At 40.2% G+C, this 19864-nt stretch overlaps 2 protein-coding genes across 3 annotated transcripts in view; one reads left to right on the forward strand and one right to left on the reverse strand.

Annotated features, from left to right (window-relative positions):
* iqsec3b (IQ motif and Sec7 domain ArfGEF 3b) overlaps positions 1-9566 on the reverse strand; it is a 64541-nt gene extending 54975 nt beyond the window's left edge. The window contains exon 1 of the mRNA XM_058645795.1: positions 8676-9566. Within this exon, the coding sequence (XP_058501778.1) occupies positions 8676-9232 (557 nt within the window). The 5' untranslated portion in view covers positions 9233-9566. The remainder of the gene's footprint in view (positions 1-8675) is intronic.
* A 498-nt stretch (positions 9567-10064) lies between these two features.
* On the forward strand, positions 10065-19859 carry wash1 (WAS protein family homolog 1). Of its 2 annotated transcripts, none has more exons than XM_058646028.1 (11): positions 10065-10185; positions 12286-12426; positions 13039-13150; positions 13822-13968; positions 15116-15252; positions 15349-15484; positions 15571-15766; positions 16044-16226; positions 17144-17302; positions 18557-18628; positions 19574-19859. In XM_058646028.1, exons 1-11 carry the CDS (start codon positions 10178-10180, stop codon positions 19714-19716), a joined length of 1434 nt encoding a protein of 477 aa, XP_058502011.1. In that variant the 5' UTR covers positions 10065-10177; the 3' UTR covers positions 19717-19859. The 2 variants fall into 2 exon arrangements, with proteins under 2 accessions (XP_058502011.1, XP_058502012.1); XM_058646029.1 differs by having other exon boundaries at positions 18560-18628.
* Positions 19860-19864: the final 5 nt, after the last annotated feature.

The following is a 19864-nucleotide window of genomic DNA, read 5'->3' on the forward strand; positions in this document are numbered from 1 at the left end:
TTGAAAGATTATTATTATTATTATTATTCAGGGCCTAAACATGCATGAACAGTGGTGGTGAAAGTGTATGTGAGCGTGGTTCAGTGATCCTGAACATGAAAGAAAGTGCACAAAAGGTCATTTTGGTGATTGTTATTATTACATCATAAAAACCAGGAACATCTGGTCAAATAAAACTAATACTAGTACATTCAAAACCACTTATATCAAACAATCCTGTCAAAATAAAAGTGCGCTGAAGAGTAAGACTTTATTTCAAACCATTTTATGGTACAAACAATTTAGGCTTTGATCTTACTATTTTATTCGACTCATTTTGCTCATGTATAGGCCACGCGGTTGGTGCAGTGGTTAGCACTCTTGCCTTTGCAGCATGGTGTTCGTGACCCGGTCGGAACAAGGGTCTTTCTGCCATGGAGTTTGCATGTTCTCCCTGTGTGTGTGTGTGTGGGTTTTCGTCCAATAACATGCAATATGTGGATTAGGTGAATTGGACACTCTAAATTGACCACAGGTGTGAATGTATAGAAAATGGATGGATGCTCATGTACTATCTGGTCTAACATTGTATGATCTGCAAATAGCTTTTAATTTATTATATTATTTATTAATGAATTATTATCATAAGTAGGAGTAGTAGTGGTAATGAGCCGTACGTTTCCTCCTCTGCTTTTAATTCTACCCAAGGCTTTCTCATGTATGAGACGATTATGTGATGATTTATGTCCCTCTTTGTCGTATCGGAAAAAGAAAACTATCATTCAAAAGACCATTTCAGAGCTGGTGCTTCTCTTCAACCTCAAGTGCACAAACTAATTCAGAAACTATAAACCTGTGCTGTAGAAATGAGCGGGGAAATTGAATCACAGGGTTTAATATCACTAACAATTTTATCGACGCTGTCTTCATTGGCATCAAATTGGCATCAAATTAACCATTTAAAACAACATCCCGGGTTGTGATGAGCCGCCGAGTAGAGAGCCAAGTCTCTGAGACAGTTACCACATCAATAATTGACAGGAGACATCTGTGAGGGAAGAGTTCGATGGGGTTATTTCTTGCTCCACAGCAAAGATCAATGACTAAATATGAGTAGTGAGCAAGAGAGGAAATGTGTGTTTCCTAAAATATCAAATATACTGAATGTCAAAATGCATGGGATAGGAATGAAAACACAAAAAGATGTTGAGCTGTAAGTAAAAAACGTCATGAAGGGTAAAAGTAAACAAACAGACATTATTTCCTTGTCTTTCCTCTTGCTCGGTCCATTCTGTCTTTGTTTCTGTTTTTAAATCGAATATTTACAACGTCATCTTCTCTGTTTTTGGTGTAACGTCAAATTAAATGCATTGCATAAAGTTCTGTGCCTGAAATAATTAAGACCTGTTGTTGACGGGATTTTTTCGGAAAATTAATACTATTAGACAGACTATATTTCATATATGGTCCTGCACTGATTTGGAGTCATTAGGTCACATGACTTAAATGAGACTGCGGTAGTTAAGAGCGATGGGCCGGACATTGAACAAGCCGTGATTGTGCAGCTATCACTGGGTGGAAACGGAGGAGGTCACCAATACATCTGGAGCGAATGTCCATTGAATATCCAACTGGAAAATTCTTTTTTATTTTACTCATTTATTACTGATTTAATCATTCTTCCTCGTTCATCGCAGCGCTGGCACGGTGCTGCATTTGAACGAGTTGTGACAGCTGCAGATTTGTAAATTCATAATTGTAGAAGTCGTAACTTTCTGAATCGTATCCTCAATAAACCAGTTATGACAGTTATCTTACCCCATACGTATAGCACACACCCTGGCTGATCCCTGATCGACATGGAGCGACCTCAAGTCAGTTTTTTCACTATAATCGAGCTGATTTCTTCTAATTGGATTGATATGGCACAAAAATACACCAATGACAATGTAACTGAATTGGCTTTTTACTTTTGGGAACACTGTTACTAGGCAACGATAACAAAATACAGCACCCCATCAATGTGAGAAGTACCAACAGCAAAAGTAACCGCTAGAAATCAAACATAAACGAAATCATCTACTAATGAACTATGATATTGATGGTGTGTATTACAGTGTACTGTGTATATCAGAAAGGTTTCTCATTGTAAATACCTCTCTGATAAAGCAGGAGGATTACTGGACCTGACAAGGTCAGAGAGAGGTAGCACACACACACACAGGGAGTCACCACATTGGTTGGTACAAGACATAATGGCTATCTGCCTCCAACAACACTGACAAAGAGAACAGGTGAATATTTTAACAGTACATGCCTCCTGCTGCTGTCGGCCCGTGCTCTCTCTCTCTCTCCTGTGTTGTAAGAATACTTTAAACAGTGCTTTGCACCAGCCACTATCCAGTAGTTAGTATAAGGAACAGGGGGAGGAGAAGGAGTGTTGACATGCAACAAGATCAACTGTGTTTAGACTCCAAATCCATTGCCAGTGCTTTGTATTCACCTTCAACGGCATCACATGACGTGAGGCCTGTCCCTGCGCTGTCCAACCCATTTGTCTGCCAGCAAGACAGGTAAACAGAGGAGACAGCTACCTTAGATGCACCCTTTTTCCACCATGCTCATCTCTGTTTCCATCTCTCCTTTTACCTGTCTCACCCCCCTCTCCCCCTCACTCTCTGTCTCTCTCTCTATCTGCCTCTTTCACTACGGTGCATTCCAGTGTCAGCCTCCAGCTCCTTCCTCTGGACACCTCCAAAGGCTGCATCAAAGACGACTGAGCACATTCCTCTCTCCCCTCTCTGTCTATCTTTCCTCTCTCCTAAGAAAGGCTGATTACTGTTCGCTCCATGGGCTAAGTGGGGCAGATAGGAGGCTCAGCTGGAGAGAGGGAGAGAGAGAAGCAGGGGAGGGGATCCTGTCTCACCCTCCGACTAAGGCAAAGCCACATGCATAGGCAATGTTGACAACAAAGCAATGCACACAAACACACTCAGAGCTGATGTTAAACTTGACCACATGTGTCTGTGAGGGAAATAAAACTGGGCCGTCTTAAGCAGAGGCGGTCCTAGACTCTAAATGACCAGTGAACTTCTAGTCTGGTCAGGAGGGGGCAGTTAACCGCTCAGTGATTTGAAATCAAAATGATATTTTGATAATCCATCATGATGTTGCAAATTAAAAACAGTCAGGATGATGATGATGATGACCATTTAAAAGTAAGATTATTTGTTTTGATATATAGTTCTCATGTTTGAGACATCTGCCCTCATGAAAATACAACCAGCACTTTTTAAACATCATTAACATTTGTTTTTAAACATAAATAACCTAAAACTATACACACTTACAAACATCAAATAATCCCACACACACACACAAATAAAAAAAACATTGCTGGGTGGGTCTTCAAAACTGTTGCTGACCAGAAACAAATGTATGCCTGTCTTTTTCTGTGCGCCTCTGCTCTTAAGCCCCATTCTGACTTGGTATTAAAATCTAACCTGTGTGGTCCAATCACATGTGGACAGCCTGAAACACGACTGTTCACATCGGGCACTAAAACACATCCTGAATGCATCTGCATCTGCACATTATGATCAGATCTGACTTTCACACACACACACACCTTTATTCAAATAAACAAGATTCAAGAGTCTTTATTGTCTTTTACTAAGTAGCAATGCAGTTGTTACTTAGTACAAGAAATTAAATTATTAGTGCTTGATTCAACTTTCCAGAAGCTGCATTGATGAGGTAGAAAATACAGTGAGTCAAGTCATATAAAATAAAGTATAACATTTATTTAACCAGGAATAAACTGATTATAAATAACTAATAATAACTAAAAACTGCCTGTTCTGCCTGTTCTGATCAACATATATAAAAAAGCAATGAAATGCAAAATAATAAATAAAAATGAAACTAGGCTGCTGCAAACTGTTAAGCAGCTGAAGCAAACAAGTACAAACAAGCTGAAACAAATGATGTGACAATCTGTGTTAATGCTGTGAATATGCGATGTTGTCCATAAATTGATGTATAAAATAAAGCTTTGCCACTTTTAAACATAAACAAACTGTCATTCAAACCATTGTCAAAGGAGTGATTAAGCCTATCATCTGAGGAATGAAAACACCAACAAGCACTCATGAAACAAACACATCAGCAGCATCTCTATCACTCACTGCAGAAGCTCAAATGATGTCTGTTTCTTCCTGCTGAGAAACTACCTGAAAAATACCTAGAGTGTCTTTGATTCACTTCTCTGCTTCTTTTGTCCACTCCTCATCAGGGGGGTGGAGGCTGCTCAGCTCAGATCAGAGGATGTCAGCTTAGGATGCAGCCTCTAATCTGGACCGAGGACAGATTGTGTTCACAAGGCTCAGGATTGTGGTCACGTGCTTCTTCAAAACACATTAGAGTTTGGTTTTTGTGATCGGATCAGAGGACGCGTTCAGGATTGGGAGTGTTTGGACTTGAATTTAGAGTGATTTACATGTGATTGTTGACCCTCGTGTGGAGAATAAAGCGGTAGAAGATGGATGGATGGATGGATGGATCAGTCGGGACAGATGTTGATGCCAGGTCATTCATGGGTCAAAATATAGAGTGAGATAAACACTTGATACATGCATTAAGTGAGATAAATGGTCAAATGGTCTGTATTTATGTAGCGCTCTTCCACTCTTAGACTAGTCTTCAGTTGTTAGAGGCCAGTACTAGAAAACTACAACAAGCACATTTGTTGACACGGTTTGGTGTTAGCCGTGCTTGCTTTACACTACAGTTTCTGCCATTCACATTCATACCCATGCTCACAAGCAATTTGGAGTTAAAGATCCCATAGCCTGGAAGTGCCAATTAACGCTGCATTTTTGTGTGTATCTGCGTCATAACCTCCTTTATGAAGCCCTAAAAGTCCATAACAATCAGTTCAGCCACTGCTGAGAGCGCAGGGTTTGATTGTTTTCCTGAGCTCTATGAAGCGGAACGGCACTTCTGTTGACTAGTTACGTCACTGGCGAATTTCACCACTCCTCTAAACAGCAGCGCCTCCTAGTCCGGGCACTAGAGTCCGGGCACATCCGGGGACGTACTTTCAACCGTAGAAGTAGAAGAACTACTCTCGTTGTAGCTGCTGAGCTCCGTACAACCGATACGCTCAGCAGCTACAACGAGAGTAGTTCTTCTTCTTCTACGGTCAAAGTAGCAATATAAAGCAGGACACAGCACCGAACTTCACCTAAAGGAAGGAGCAATGCCAACAATACGTATATAACTGTCTTTGTGTGCTTGTTTTGTCGTTTAGCATTAACGTTATCCAAGCTACAGGCGTCCTGCAGCAGTCTTTCACTTGTCACAGTGTCTTCTGACTCTGGCTCAGACTCCGGATCAAATGCGTAAGGGATTACGGGATTACTCAATGTTTTGATAATTGCTAGCGGTGCATCTGCCTTTCTAGAGGGGGAGCTTCCAGGTAACTGGCCAATCACAAGACAGTGGGAAAGCTCTCGTTGGCTGGCCAATCACAAGACAGTCCGTGTTCTGCGGCTCATCGGCTCGTTTGTAGCGACTAGGACGTTTTTGACCATAAAAACGACTTCACACTTGATAGTACACCTCCATATCTCACATATAAGTGAGATAGGACCATGCTATGGACTCTTTAAGTGTCATGCCCAGGGTCACATTGGCACGTAGGCTAACAGAACAAGGAATCAAACCCTTGACTTTCCAGTCGAAAGGCGACTCGCCCTTCCACTCACCCACTGTCAATGTGAAAGCGAGTGTTTGCTCATTGTGTGAACTGTTAGGTTTCTCTGCCCTGTATATAGCATTTTAAGGTCTAAGCCTTACTATAGTCCACCACCTCGAATCGACCTGCCTCACCTTGGCACAGTACGTTATTTTGCGTTTATAGTACCTGATACCAGGTACAGGATGCAGCAGGCAGTGACAGGATCCTCTTTAAATATGCAAGTGAAGGCTTGTCTCACCTTCACCTGTGTGACCAGCCAGAGGCAAAATCTACAAAGTAGGTGTTAAATTACTGGCCTTATCCAGATGGACTTCAAATCACTGATGACATTGGGATGTGAGGTTGCATTCAAGGACACGTAGTAGAACTGCAGGAGCAGGAAGGCCATTAAAAAATAAAAAATAAAACTCAGCTCACACTTCTGCATGATCAACTGGTGGTGGAAGCTTCTGCTGTTTTCTACCTCCGGCTTTTATAACAACAATTGATTTATTGTAATTGTCTTCCTTGCCTGTAAAAGTAATTTGAATTGGGAATCACTGGTGTGATGCTGATTCCTGTCAAAGACTGACACATAGTAGCTGCAGGGTACACACTGGTTCCAGGTTAAAGATACGGAGCTCATCGTTTATTTTTCTAATTGAATGTTTAGTTTTTATTTGATTTTTATTTTTGTTGATATTTGATATCAATTCTCAACGATTAAAAATGTGGTCACTTCTGCAAAACAACAGAGGTTGTATGCAGTACAGTGGGCCAATATAATATCAGTGAATGATTCATGGATTAATCATTGCAGCCCGAGTATACCAGTTATTAATCAATTACTAAATTAACCGTCAACTATTTTACCGATGAATCTGTGTTTGTTATTTAAATAATTAAAACAATAATTCTTTTCAGATTAATTTGCTCGATATAAGAAGACATTTGAGAACATTACCAATTTCAGGTTTTGACAGCATTCTTTCCAGATTTTCTGACGATTAATCGATTAATCGTTTGGTCTAATTTACACAATTAGAATGCAAGTATGTTCTTCCTTTTTTTGTGGTGTGATTTCTCATTTGGTATGTATAGTTAGTTTTTTATTAATTTGTTGCTGTTGTATATTTTACACTATTTAGAGCACTTTCAGCTAAATGAGTTGTTATTTATGTGTAAACATGTAGATTTTTTAGATTAATTTGTGAGCTTTTGCCCCATGAAATGTCTGATAAAAGTGTGGCAGGTAAAACTTCTTGTAAGATTTATACCAACAAATTCTTTAAAAAAAATGATATACATATATATATATATATTTCCGCTCTGTTCCTCCCCTGTTCTGTGTTTCCCCCCTCACTGGAGGTGGGGTCCCAGTGAGCCCAATCAGCGCTCCTGCTGTGATACAACACACACACACACGGTTTTCTCTCATTAAGTGATGTAATGTAGAATGAAGCTCTGGTTCCAAGCAGGGAGTCTCCAGCCCTGTGTGTATGACTGTGTGTGTGCACGTGTGTTTCATCTCACACAGCTACATCAGAGGCATGCTGCTCTCCTGAGACTTCCAACATCCTGTGCAGTAAATAATGGAGAAACCAGCAGCGATGATGATGATGACGACGATGATGATGATGATGATGATTGGACACGGTGCCTCATCTTCGCACGTGAAGCTGCTCCATGTCTGACATTGACCGCTGCACTGAGTGTGTTTCCAGCACATTCTCACACACTCACACACACATGATTAGGCCTACAGCTGTTTGTTATGTAATGATCCAGTAATCGTGATCCAGTTTCTGATTTAAATAATCCAGCTCTTCCTCTTGTGGCACAGTCCTCAGCTAACACACACGCTGAAAATTGCAAATGTGCAAGTGCCTTCCCTCATTAGTTGAACACCACTCTTACTGCAGGACGCGCATGCTCGTGCACATTCTTAATGATACTGGGTTTTTTTTTTCCAAGATAAAAGCCTCACATCTACTGTGAAGGATTCACAATGGAACAGTTTAGACGATACTGCAGGTCTTGCAACCATATAGGGGTGACCCTAGAATTTATTGTGATACATTTAAATGACGCAAGGCCATATATCGTGATCTGTTACCTCTAAAAAAATATTGGATTTGAAGAAAAACTTGAATTGTAAAATGAACGATGTAAGCATTAGCAAAATGAACAATGTTAATTTACAATGCATATACCTTATATGTCTAGTGAGAGGAGTGGAAGCAGGAGGAGTCGGTCAAATGGTCGCAGGTCTGCAGCCAACTAGTGGTCGGAGGCTTAAGTACAAGACAAAACCAATGTGTAAGAATACTTCCAAATTGATATTGCCCTTCAAGTATTCTATACAGTATCAATATTTAATGTCACCCCTGGTCAGTACTGCAGAAAAAACCATAGAGTGTTTTACATTACATTAAAAAAAAGAAAAACTACCATAGAAACCATGGACTTGCACACACACACACACACACAGTCACACAGACTAATGTCCTCCTTTAGAGGACATTACACTGACTTGTTGTTAACCATTTAAATATCACGTCTTCCCATTAAAATGTAAAAGTCTACAAGGAATTTGTTTTGAGGAAGACTATCTATCTATCTATCTATCTATCTATCTATCTATCTATCTATCTATCTATCTATCTATCTATCTGGCTGAACTGGAATCAAAATATCTCTTTGCAATTCTAACACCTGCAATTTCCTTTTGATTTGTACTTTTTAAGACATGCTTTAATCGAGTGTTATAGGTTTCATGTAAGACAGAGCTCTTCTATAATGCAAGGGTGAGAACTTAAAAAGATATTCCTTGTTTCTAAGATGTGTATTGCATTCAAGAGGCAAAAAAACCAACAACAACTCAACAGAATAACCTTACATTAATATAATTCCTATAGACCAGATGCAAACAACCATAAACCTCTGCTCCACTCACTCAGGTTTCCTTGCCAGGGCCAGAGATCGACAGAGGGTTGTCGGGGTCATCTGCACCAAAGAGCGGCAGCTGGAGTAACTTCCGCCGTCGTTCTCTGGGTCACTTTCGATCGGTGAAACCGTGGACGGATCGGCCGGCACCAGCTGCATGTCCCCCGGGTCCATTGGTTGTGAAGGCGAAGGCTGGCCCCCCGGAGTGGCCTCGACCGGTGCTGGTGCAACTGCATGCTCTGGCAAAGAGCCAGTGTGGAGCTGAGGCTCCTGTGGATGAGGATGAGGACGGTGGTGGTGGTGGTGGAGGAGGTGAAGACAGCCGGGGTCGGCTTGTTGTTGATGATGATGGTGATGGTGATGAAGATAAGGATGCTGCTGATACTGGACCCTGACATCCCGCAGGTGCCGGTTCTCGCCGATGAGCTCGTCCACCCGCCGGTCCAGCTCTTCTATCCGGGAGCGCTGGGTCTGGATGAGACTCTGCTGGTTCTGGACGATGGTGGTGAGCTCCCGCAGGTACAGAATCGCCTGCACGGGGTTGTCGAGCAGACTGGAGCTCATCATACCAGAATGCAAGAGGAGGAAAGAATGAGAAGAAGAGAAAAATGAAAAAAGAGGCAGCTGGAGTGACAGAGGAGATGCAAGTAATCGGTGAGTGCGGATAAGAAGGTGAGCTGCTGTCCTTCCTGTCCGCTCTCCTCTCCTTGATTCTCCTCGGTTGTGGAGGATGAGGCTGCACCGACAGAGCTATGCTCTCTCTCTCTCTCTCTCTCTCTCTCTCTCTCCTTCGCTCTCCGTGCAGAGTGGTGCTGATGAGAGGAGCTAGATCCAGATGTGACAGCAGAGAGGAGGGGATGAGGAGGAGGAGGAGGAGGAGAGAGGACAGATACGTCGTTACACACAGGCCTAGAGAAGACTACAGAGTAAGCACGCGCCCTATAGGCTGCAGAGAGGCATTCAGTGTTTTAATATTAATAAGAATAATATCATATGTGGTGTATTAAACATTAACAGTATGTAGAGGTATAAATAAATAAATGTAGAACTTTTGCATATTTTACTTACGTAGAAGCTCAACTATTTTCTTCATAAAGTAGTCACGTTCCTGTCTCGCCTGGTGAGCAATTGTTTTCTGAATAGGATAATTTCTTCCTTAAATCATAATCCACATCCTTCAGAATATTTCAAATCCATCCTTTACTTTTTGAGTCATTCCGCTCACAAACAAACAAACAAACAGACATACAGACAAACAAACAAAGAAACACGGCCAAAACGTGTCCTCCTCGGCAAAGATACATAATAATAATAGAGGAAGAAGAAGACGACGACGACGAATCAAAAAGAGCTGAAATTTCCGAGGTGTCTCAAAGGCATCGTCACTTTTTCGGCGCGGTCACGTGTCACGGAGATGCGGAAGTGCTAGCTGTGCTAGCAGCTCTCACAGTCCAGCTTCTTCTGCACATTATATCCACTTTTTTCAAAGCTGGGAACAAGTAAACTGCACTCATGGTCAGGTAAGACACGCTATATGTTGTTTATGGTTCAGCTAAAGTGATTATTTCAACGTGAGTAGGTTTAGTCAGTCAATGAGTGACTAATTGGTATACATTATTTTATTCCTAATATTTTCGCTAGTAAACTGTTTGACTGTATGTTTGTTTATTAGCAGTAGGCTGTTAACAGTATTCAACGCCAATGATGATGAAGTCGGACAGATAACATTTTGAAACTGAAAGAAAATCATCACAGTTACTTTGTATATTTGAGTATCGTCACGTGAGTCCGACGTGTTAACATTAGACAAGCGTGTGTGTCAGCAGTTAAACCGTGAACCGTGAGTCTACTGAACAACAGCTACAGCAACAAGCACAACCAAAGAGATCACTCATGACTACAGACAGACACGTAAGGAGACAGTAAACCATAAAGTTGAGTAGAAGTTAAAGACCCAGTGTGTAAAAGTGAGGCCAAATTACCACATTACCCCAGAATGAGCTTTTTGGGTATAAGTATCAGGGTCAGCTCTATCATCCATCATGTTTTTACAACAGCCCACAATGGACAAACTTTAAAAAAAAGTCTTTTGAGTTTTGATGAGCTATAGGCTACATAAGTTCTTGGAAGAGAAAAGTGAGGTGCATCATGTAACTTCATCAACTGTTGCTGCATGTTTACACTGTATCTTTAAGACCACATTGAGGTCAATGAATTAAGACCAAGTGCATATACATACATGTGATGCAAGACTTTGCTCCACATTACATTAAAAAGTTTCTAATCTAATCTACAGCAAGTGCTTTGAGATAACATATATTGAGTCAGTCAAGTGAATAAAACAAACGTCAGGGGATATTGAAGAATTTTATAAGTCACCATGAGTAGCTATGACTGGGAAACCGTACACTCAGTATCAGTATTGTGACCAAAACCACTTGATCAGATATCATAAAAAGGAAAAAAATGAACACCCGATAAGATCCGTAAACCTTAAATATGACAAATGCGTCAATAAGCATAAGGGACATGCTGTCAAGTGAGATGTCTGTTGCCACCATCATGTGACTGGGGTGTGAGTGAGGACAGCAGATGCCCTCTAAGCAGTTGGACCATCATGTCTTTGTTATAGATGAGTGGTAATTGTATCAGCTGAAATGTCTTATTAACAGCTAAATTGTGAGACTATATTGGATTGATTGGTCTGTGACATGTGGTATTGGACATAAAAATTCATCCCTAACCACAAACATCATTTTTACATCATGTTCTGTAAAACCAATAAGAATTCATATGAGCAAATAAACATCATAATCATATTCTGTGTGAGTGTGTTGTAGTTGGGAATACTTTGGCTGCATTTGAAAGCGTTTATGCAGTATAAATATTTCATTAGTTTCAACATTGTGTTTACAATCTCTCAACAAAGCACAGATCCCATGTCTAAAGCTGGTCCTGCTCACCACACTGAAAACACACACATTTGAACTGTAACTGTGTATTTGGATTCAATTTTGGCTCTAATAGAGTAAAGTCCACTCTGCTTATTCCCTGACATAGTAGCCTAATTATATTTTATATAAATGGAGGTGCAGAGATTGATCTCCGCTATCTGCCATCACATCTCTCTCACCCACATGACTGAGCGTCTGTGGTGTTTTCTCTGTGTGTGTTTTAGATGTTGTTATGCAAATCACTTCTGTGGTTTAGGATAGCAATTTTTATATATATTTTATAGAACATTCTAAATACTTACATTATTGTTTATGTTTATGCATTTGAAGATAGAAATCCATCCAGTCACTTCATACAATCATTTGTGATCTTGACCGGTCAGAATTAAAAATACCAGGTCCTCTATAACAAGATAGAGTAAAGATCTGCCTTCTAAAAGTGGTCTTGAGACCAAAAGCACTGTAACACTACCACAGCGAAATCAAAGCTGAACCACCAAACAAACATCTGCAAGCAAACACCAAAGGGGTTGTCAAAGAGATACACCACAATTATATAATGAATGCATTTGGTTCACCTTAAGGACAAAAAAAAACTTTTAAATAACTTTTACTATCATGTGCCTTGTTGTAGCTTCACACTGTTGATGTGTTGATGTTTGTCAGGATGAACCAGAAGCACAGTCTGGAGGGTCAGGTGTACTCGGTGCCTCTCATCCAACCAGACCTGAGGAGAGAGGAGGCTGTCCATCAAATAGCTGATGCACTTCTCTATTTGGACAACATCTCTACAGATATTTTCAAAAGGTAAAACCCAGACTCTCTGTCTCTCTCTCACACATAGTCACACATAACTGCTGCTACTGTTATTTTCTAATATTTGTGTCTTTTCCCATGGTGGGCACTTGACAGATCACACAGATTGCTTTTTTTTTTGTAAGACAAGAGTGAGGTCACATTGATGACATGATACGTATGTTTTTTTTATTTTTATTTTTTTCTTTATTGTGCAAAATATAATTCTAGGCAATGGAAGCTTTTAATTCAGGCAATATTTTTTTTTATTGTATAAATAAATAAAATGGTCTTCTTGCTTCAGGATCTTGTTGAGTGTTTATAAAGGAGGCAAAGTGGAAAAGGTTTTCTGAACTCACACGTTTTATGTGATTGTACAGTAAGGTCTCACTCTCAGACAAGTGTTTTCCTCTCTGTGTCTTTATTACTTCACCCAGAGTGAAGGATTATTTTTGGTGGCTGTGTGTGTGTGTGTGTGTGTGTGTGTGTATGTGTGCTTCCACACTTGCCACTATGACTAACAGAGGGCACCAGAGGCTTGTTTGCGTGAATGGGGTGAAGTCTGCCATCTCTGATTGCCTTGTTCATGTTGGTGTGTGTGTGTGTGTGTGTGTGTTACTCCAGGGTGTCAGAGAGCGTAGAGAAAAATCGGCGGCAGCTGCAGAGCATCACGGACCGGATCAGACTCGCTCAGGCCCGTGTTGACAAAATCAAAGGCAGTAAGAAAGCAACTAAGGTGAGGTACCGTCATTGTACCAGGGTTCCCTCAGTCATGAAATTCCTCATAAAAAAGTTTTGAAATTAGAAAAACTGGTTTGGACGTACGTCTTTTTCCAAGTGTTTTGGAAGAGTTTTAAATCAGGAATGGCCCGATCCAATATATGACTACTTATATAGATATACTCACTTATGTCGCATGATATAGTCAGTATACATTATGTTCACTTCATGGTGATGTTATCAACCTCTAACATGATGCTAATCTGCAGATTAAATGCAATTTTAATAATGTGTGGCTATCAATTGACAAATATAAGACACAAAACAGACAGACATTCCATTCCAAATTCCATGTCACATTTTTGCTACAAAGCCTATGATAGGGCTCTCGCATCAATGTAAGAGCCTCATTACTGTGTCCTATGGTCACTGTAGTGGCCAAACTACTAAAATTGAATCATGGAAGTTGGGTAAATTGTTGTGGAAAAGTTTTGAAGAGTGAGACTGAGGTGATGAGACAGAATAAGACAGACTGGGTAGTGTAGGAGTTTTCTAACTTGCAGTAATGCAATATCATTAATGCAAGCTGCCGGTAAACCTCGTAGAAGAAGAAGACAATCCCATATTACTTTGAGGTTTGTTTTTTTAAATCAAATTAACAGTACTAACCATTGTCTGTGTGTTTAGGTTTTCTCCAGTGCCAAGTACCCGGCCCCAGATCGCCTTCAGGACTACTCATCTATCTTTACTGGTGCCACAGACCCTTCCTCACAGAACCGCCCACGACAGAGGATACAGAACAAACTTCGACCCTTCGATGAAAAGGCCTTGCAGGTCAGATAAATATTCAATCAGTTGGATGATTAACCAAGCCGAATTCTTTGTAACAATTAACATAGGCCGATTGTTATTTGATTACTACTTATTTGTGTATGTTTACACATACCAAGTGCACAAAAACCTTGTTTTTTTTCTCCAGAAGTTCATTTTAAGTTTAGTTTGTTAAGTGTCATGTATGTAATAATATTTAGTGAGGGACAGATCATAAGTGACAGCAATTTAAACTGTTCCATTTTATCACAAAAATAACTCATATTTTTTCTAAAAAAAAAAAAAAAGATAAATGTATAGGTGACCCTGCTCTACAGTTATTATGACTGATGTTAAATAACGCTACAAACTTTGAGGGCTAAGATTTGAATTGTGGTTAAAGTTAAAGTTAAAGTTAGGGTTAGGGTGAGGCATTAACTGGTTATCGTTATGCGGATCACGCTTTGTTTAGGTTGTGCAAATAAATGGAAGTCAATGCAGTGTCCTTAGAAGAAAAGCTGTGCAAACCTGTGTGTGTGTGTTCCAGGTGTTAAAGGAGACCTGAATGTGTTTACACAGTCACAAATCAAGTCCTCGCAATGTAAATGATTCTATTTAGGGTGGAGACATGCGATATGGTTACAGTGAGGTTAGAGACAGTCTCCAGGATATTAATGTAAGTCAGAATAATGTCCTCTGAAGTCATGGAAACCAGACTATGTGTGTGTGTGGGTGTAAGAGTGTGTGTTTCTGTGCACACTCACATTCAGCACAAGGTCCTGAATTATTTATTGTGAACACTACACTTTTTCCTTGACTATCTTAGGAAACTTGATGAAAGCCATTATATTTCTGCTGTGTGTGTATGTGTGTGTGTGTATGTGTATGTGTGTGTGTGTGTGTGTGTGTGTGTGTGTGTGTGTGTGTGTGCATTTGTCAGAAATGGAGAAACATCTTTGGCCGTTTTCATCCGGAGCAGAAAATGCATTATTCACTATTCCCCCAGCAGCAACAGCCCTGATGATATACAGTGTTTCTGTGTGTTCCAGTGGTTGTGGACACGCGCGTCAGTGTGTGCAGGAGCACTTTGCTGACATTTGTGATATGAGTTATTCAAGTGTGTGTGTGTGTGTGTGTGTGTGTGTGTGTGTCTCTGCGTCATCTCTCTCAGGAGAAGTTGATGTATTTCCCAGTGTGTGTGGGAAACAAGAAGAAATCAGAGGATGAGACAGAGGAGGGACTGGGAAGTCTGCCGCGCAACATTTCATCTGTCAGCTCCCTGTTGCTCTTTAATACCACAGAGAACCTGTGAGTCCACAAAAAAATGAATACTAGTAACTGTAAACACTGATCCTATTTCCATAATGTCTTCATGTATCTGGATTTGTGTGCGTGTGTTTTAAGGTATAAGAAGTATGTGTTCCTCGATCCTCTGGCGGGAGCAGTGACCAAAACACACACAACTTTAGAGACGGAAAAAGAAGATAAACCGTTTGACGCTCCGTTGTCCATCACAAAGAGAGAACAACTAGACAGACAAGTACGTCCAACTACGACACATTGTTAACCAGACTTTCTTTTATACAGTATTTCTCATTCACTTTGATGATCCATTTTCTCTCTCAGACGGCAGAGAACTATTTTTATGTACCGGACCTGGGAGAAGTGCCCGAGATAGATGTGCCGTCTTACTTGCCCGACCTGCCGGGTATAGCAGATGACCTGTCCTACAGCGCTGACCTCGGGCCCGGCTTTGCCCCGTCAGGACCCACACACAACATCCCTGAGCTGCCCTCTTTCACTGATGAGAGCAGTGCACAAGGTACACTGTACAGTATATGCACCTTCACCTGTTTAGACTTTGCTTTGTTTATTCTCATTCTAAGTGTCCTCACTAAGAATATAGTATACAAGAGGTGAGTGTGAGAGACTGAGGAGGGTCAGGGGGATAGACAGAGGTGTGATACTGCAGTGTTTCCACGGGGGGGCAATAGTAGTTCCGCACTGGAGCTTGAAGACATTTCTTTTTTCAATGAGCTTATTTATTTAATGTCACAGCATTTATTGCATTAATATTATTGTTTCCTCTCTCATTTCAGGATTTCAGCTGCAGCGTAATGCTGCACCTCCACCTCCACCCCCGCCGCCTCCTCCTCCTCCTCCTCCTCCACCTGAACCGACCATCACCTCAGCTCCTCCCACAGGAGCTCCACCTCCTCCACCTCCTCCACCCCCTCCTCCTGCCAACAGCTCCACAGAAGTCTCTGCAGTGCCCAATTCAGGTTTGTAACATTCTTAGTGTGAAAAATGACTCTAGGACTAAAACCTTAAAATTTAAAGTTCACAAAGACTTAAACAAACAAAACAAGGTGTAAATAATATAAATGTGGTAATAATAATGATAAGAAGAAGAAAGAAATCGATGAACAACATGAGATACCCATTTTAAAATCATAGGAAAATAAAGATTAATGATGACGTGAAAAGAACTAAATTCAGTTCTAAATATGATGGATAATTAAAATAAATACATTTGAAAATGAAGAACAACCAAAGAAAATGTCTTAAGTAAAGAGGTAGACAGTTTGAACATCCTACAATATAACAGTATTATATCTATATCATGGTCTTAGATATTGGATGTAGTCCTATGATGATAAGGTATCTATGATGACGTTTCCTGGTTTGTTTTAAAGGCTGTTACTTGATAATCATCACTTTTATTATATTGAAATACAGTAAATAGTCAGATATTGGATATTATTGTTCTTATTATCATGATATATTCATTAAAAATACATACAAAATGATATTTATTCCTCTTGCCCAAGGACACATCAGCATATAGACGAGCGTATTTCATCGTTTCTAACATGTAAATATCCTTCATTTAACATTAAAAAGCCAAAGAAATAAAGCAGCTATTATCTGAAATGAAAGGTAATAATTCTATTTTAAGATCATGTGATGCAGATTATGAACAGCAGATTATTTACAGCAGATTATTGTCACTCTCCTTTGAGAAGCACAAACATGCAGCAGCTTTAGATGATGTATATCAGGATAGCTATTTCCCAGACTTACAGAAATATTGATGTGATTTATATTTTACAGTATAACGATATATCAATAATGAAATAATGATAAAATAGTATATATTGGAACCCTGAAAGGCACATGTGACTCTCCCTGACTGCAGGTGCCATGTCCGGTGCTCCCAGCGAGGTGGTCCAGCCGTCAGACGGCCGTGCCAGTCTGCTGGAGTCCATCCGCAACGCCGGGGGCATCGGCAAAGCCCAGCTGCGCAACGTCAAAGGACGCAAGATGGAGAAGAAGAAGCAGAAGGAGCAAGAGCAAGGTGACGCTTGTTTTATTCACCGCCACACGACGCAGCTTCAGCAGTGATCAGAAAACAATGTGTGACGAAATCCTGACTTAGAAATCACGGTCACTCATCAGAGGTTGTGAGGGCTGCAAGTCATTAATGGGTTAGTTGTTTGTTCCATAAAATAACATAAAAAGTTGTGTCTCAGTGTTTCCCAAACCTCCAAATGACGAGGTTCAAACATGGGATTTTTTTTTGTCCACAAACCAAAATGTAAAAAAAAAAGTTTTAATGATTTCTTTGTTTCGTGGAGCAAAGAAACCAGAAAACTTTCACATTTAAGAAGCTGAAAAATCAGAAAGTTTGTTTTTATTATAACACTCAAAAATGGTTCACAATTAATTTAGTCGTTGATTAATGATCAATGAATCGTTGCAACCCTGGAAGTGATCTTTGAAGTTATGATGAGATTATACCAAGATGATTGGGGATATATATTATTGTGATTATTAAGACAGATATTGCAATAGTGGATTTGATTTGCCATATTATTTATGTACATTATATACAGTTCAGTACTTGCTGTATAACAGATGAATACCTTAATGCAGCAGTGATACATAGCAATCAGAAATATGAATGAATGCGTGTTGTCTCACATTTTGAATCTGGAGTATTTCATTATTGATTATAAAAAGCAAGTTAAGTCAGTCATGGTGAATATTTGTAATATATTAAATGTTATTAATGCATGAAAGTTTTATAAAAACAAATCATTCTACTCCAGTGAAGACCTCATTTGTGGTGCATCTTTTATCACGAGGTGGCAGCAGCAAGCGTTTCATTAGTGGCCTCGTGTGTTTTTGCAGAAGTGTTGACATTTCCCAGATTTCTTGAATGCATCTTATAGCTGCTCCTCTAATCTCAACAGGCTGTAGGTCTCACAGAATCCATGAAATTTACCAGGGGAAATGTGACAATATGGTAAATGTCAATTTACCAAATGTAAAATCAAACAGCGGGTAATGACAGTGCCATTAGCTCAACATGCTGTGAACCCTGCTTTACTTTTATTAGTTCAAAGAGAAAAAGCAAGAGAGAGAGCGAGAGAGAGTCATGGGCAACAGTATTAAAGACAGGTTAGCGACAATAAACAATTAAACATGGACAGAACACGAAAAAACAAGATTACACAAATTTATTTCCATAGTTTTTACAGTTTAAATGTATTTTACGATGTAGTAGGACTTTCTCTACTTACTAATACTGATTCTCTTTGTCTCGCAGCAGTTGGAGCGGCATCTAGTGGTGGAGACTTTATGTCTGACCTCTTCAATAAACTGGCCATGAGAAGAAAAGGTGAGCAAACTTCTTATCATGTCACATGTCAGTAAGCCTTTATGCTGATGATGTAATGCCTCTCCTTTAAAACTCACAAAGCTCTCGTTCTGAAACTAAACTTCTCAGCCATTTCCAGATGGAGTGAGAGATAATTAGGGCCCGAGCTACAGATGGCAGGAGCCTATTGTTCTCCTTCAGATTATTATTCTCTCCGTGTCTTTGCGGTCATTTTTGAGGAGGTTAACGTGCATAAAAAGTCTTGAAACTTGGCATGGAGGTGAAAATGCAATATTGGCATAGTTCCCGGACCCCTGCGTTGCTCATGGGCTCTATAGCGCCCCCCTAAGGTGAAAACAGAGGCAAAATTGAGTTACACTGAATTCCCTGAAACTTGGTGGGAAGATGACGAATAGAAAAGTCGACTGTAACCATGGCCTGGACTCAACAGGAAGTTGGCAATTTGGAATTTTGGCACTACGTAAATGAGCGAGACACATCAGAGGCGAAAAGTTTCCTAGTTATAATTATTTGGCTAACACTTTAGATTAGGGAACTCATTTTCAATATGAACTAGGTGCTCACTAACATGCATAAACAGCACACTATCCCTTTATTAGTAACTATTAAGCACGTCTAACACCTTATTCTATATAACCTTATTCTACCTCTATTACGACATGAATTAAAATTTTTCCTGATCAAGGTGTTAATGCGTGCTTAATAATTACTAATAAAGGTCTGGTATGCGACTTATATGCATGCAAGTGCTACCAGTATTTGTATCATTTTCTACACATTTACATACCCTGGTATATTCAGCAGAGCAGTGTTTCTGATTTTCCTCCACCAGAGGAAGCTCACGTACCACGTACCACAACCTGTGGCTAGATATTAAACAAACATAATGTCACATGGTGAGAGCTTTGAGCGCATGTTGAATAATGTGCCGTGTCTCCTCTGCAGGTATATCTGGGAAGGGTCCGGCAGGCGGGGAGTCGGGTGACGCTCCGCTGGGCAACAGCGGCGCGTTTGCCAGGATGTCGGATGTCATCCCACCACTTCCTGCGCCACAGCCGACAGCAGACGACGACGACTGGGAGGCATAGAACGTGAAGACTTGAAGCTGTGATGTTTTAATTTCCCCTCACAATGCCACTGATAATGTTGGATATTGATTTGTCCAAACAACTAATTATATTAATATATTCATTGTAAAACATATTTTCATCCATTAAAACAATTAATCAACGCTGA

The sequence above is a fragment of the Solea solea genome, chromosome 12, assembly GCF_958295425.1.
Source record: "Solea solea chromosome 12, fSolSol10.1, whole genome shotgun sequence".
In the NCBI taxonomy this organism is placed as follows: domain Eukaryota; kingdom Metazoa; phylum Chordata; class Actinopteri; order Pleuronectiformes; family Soleidae; genus Solea; species Solea solea.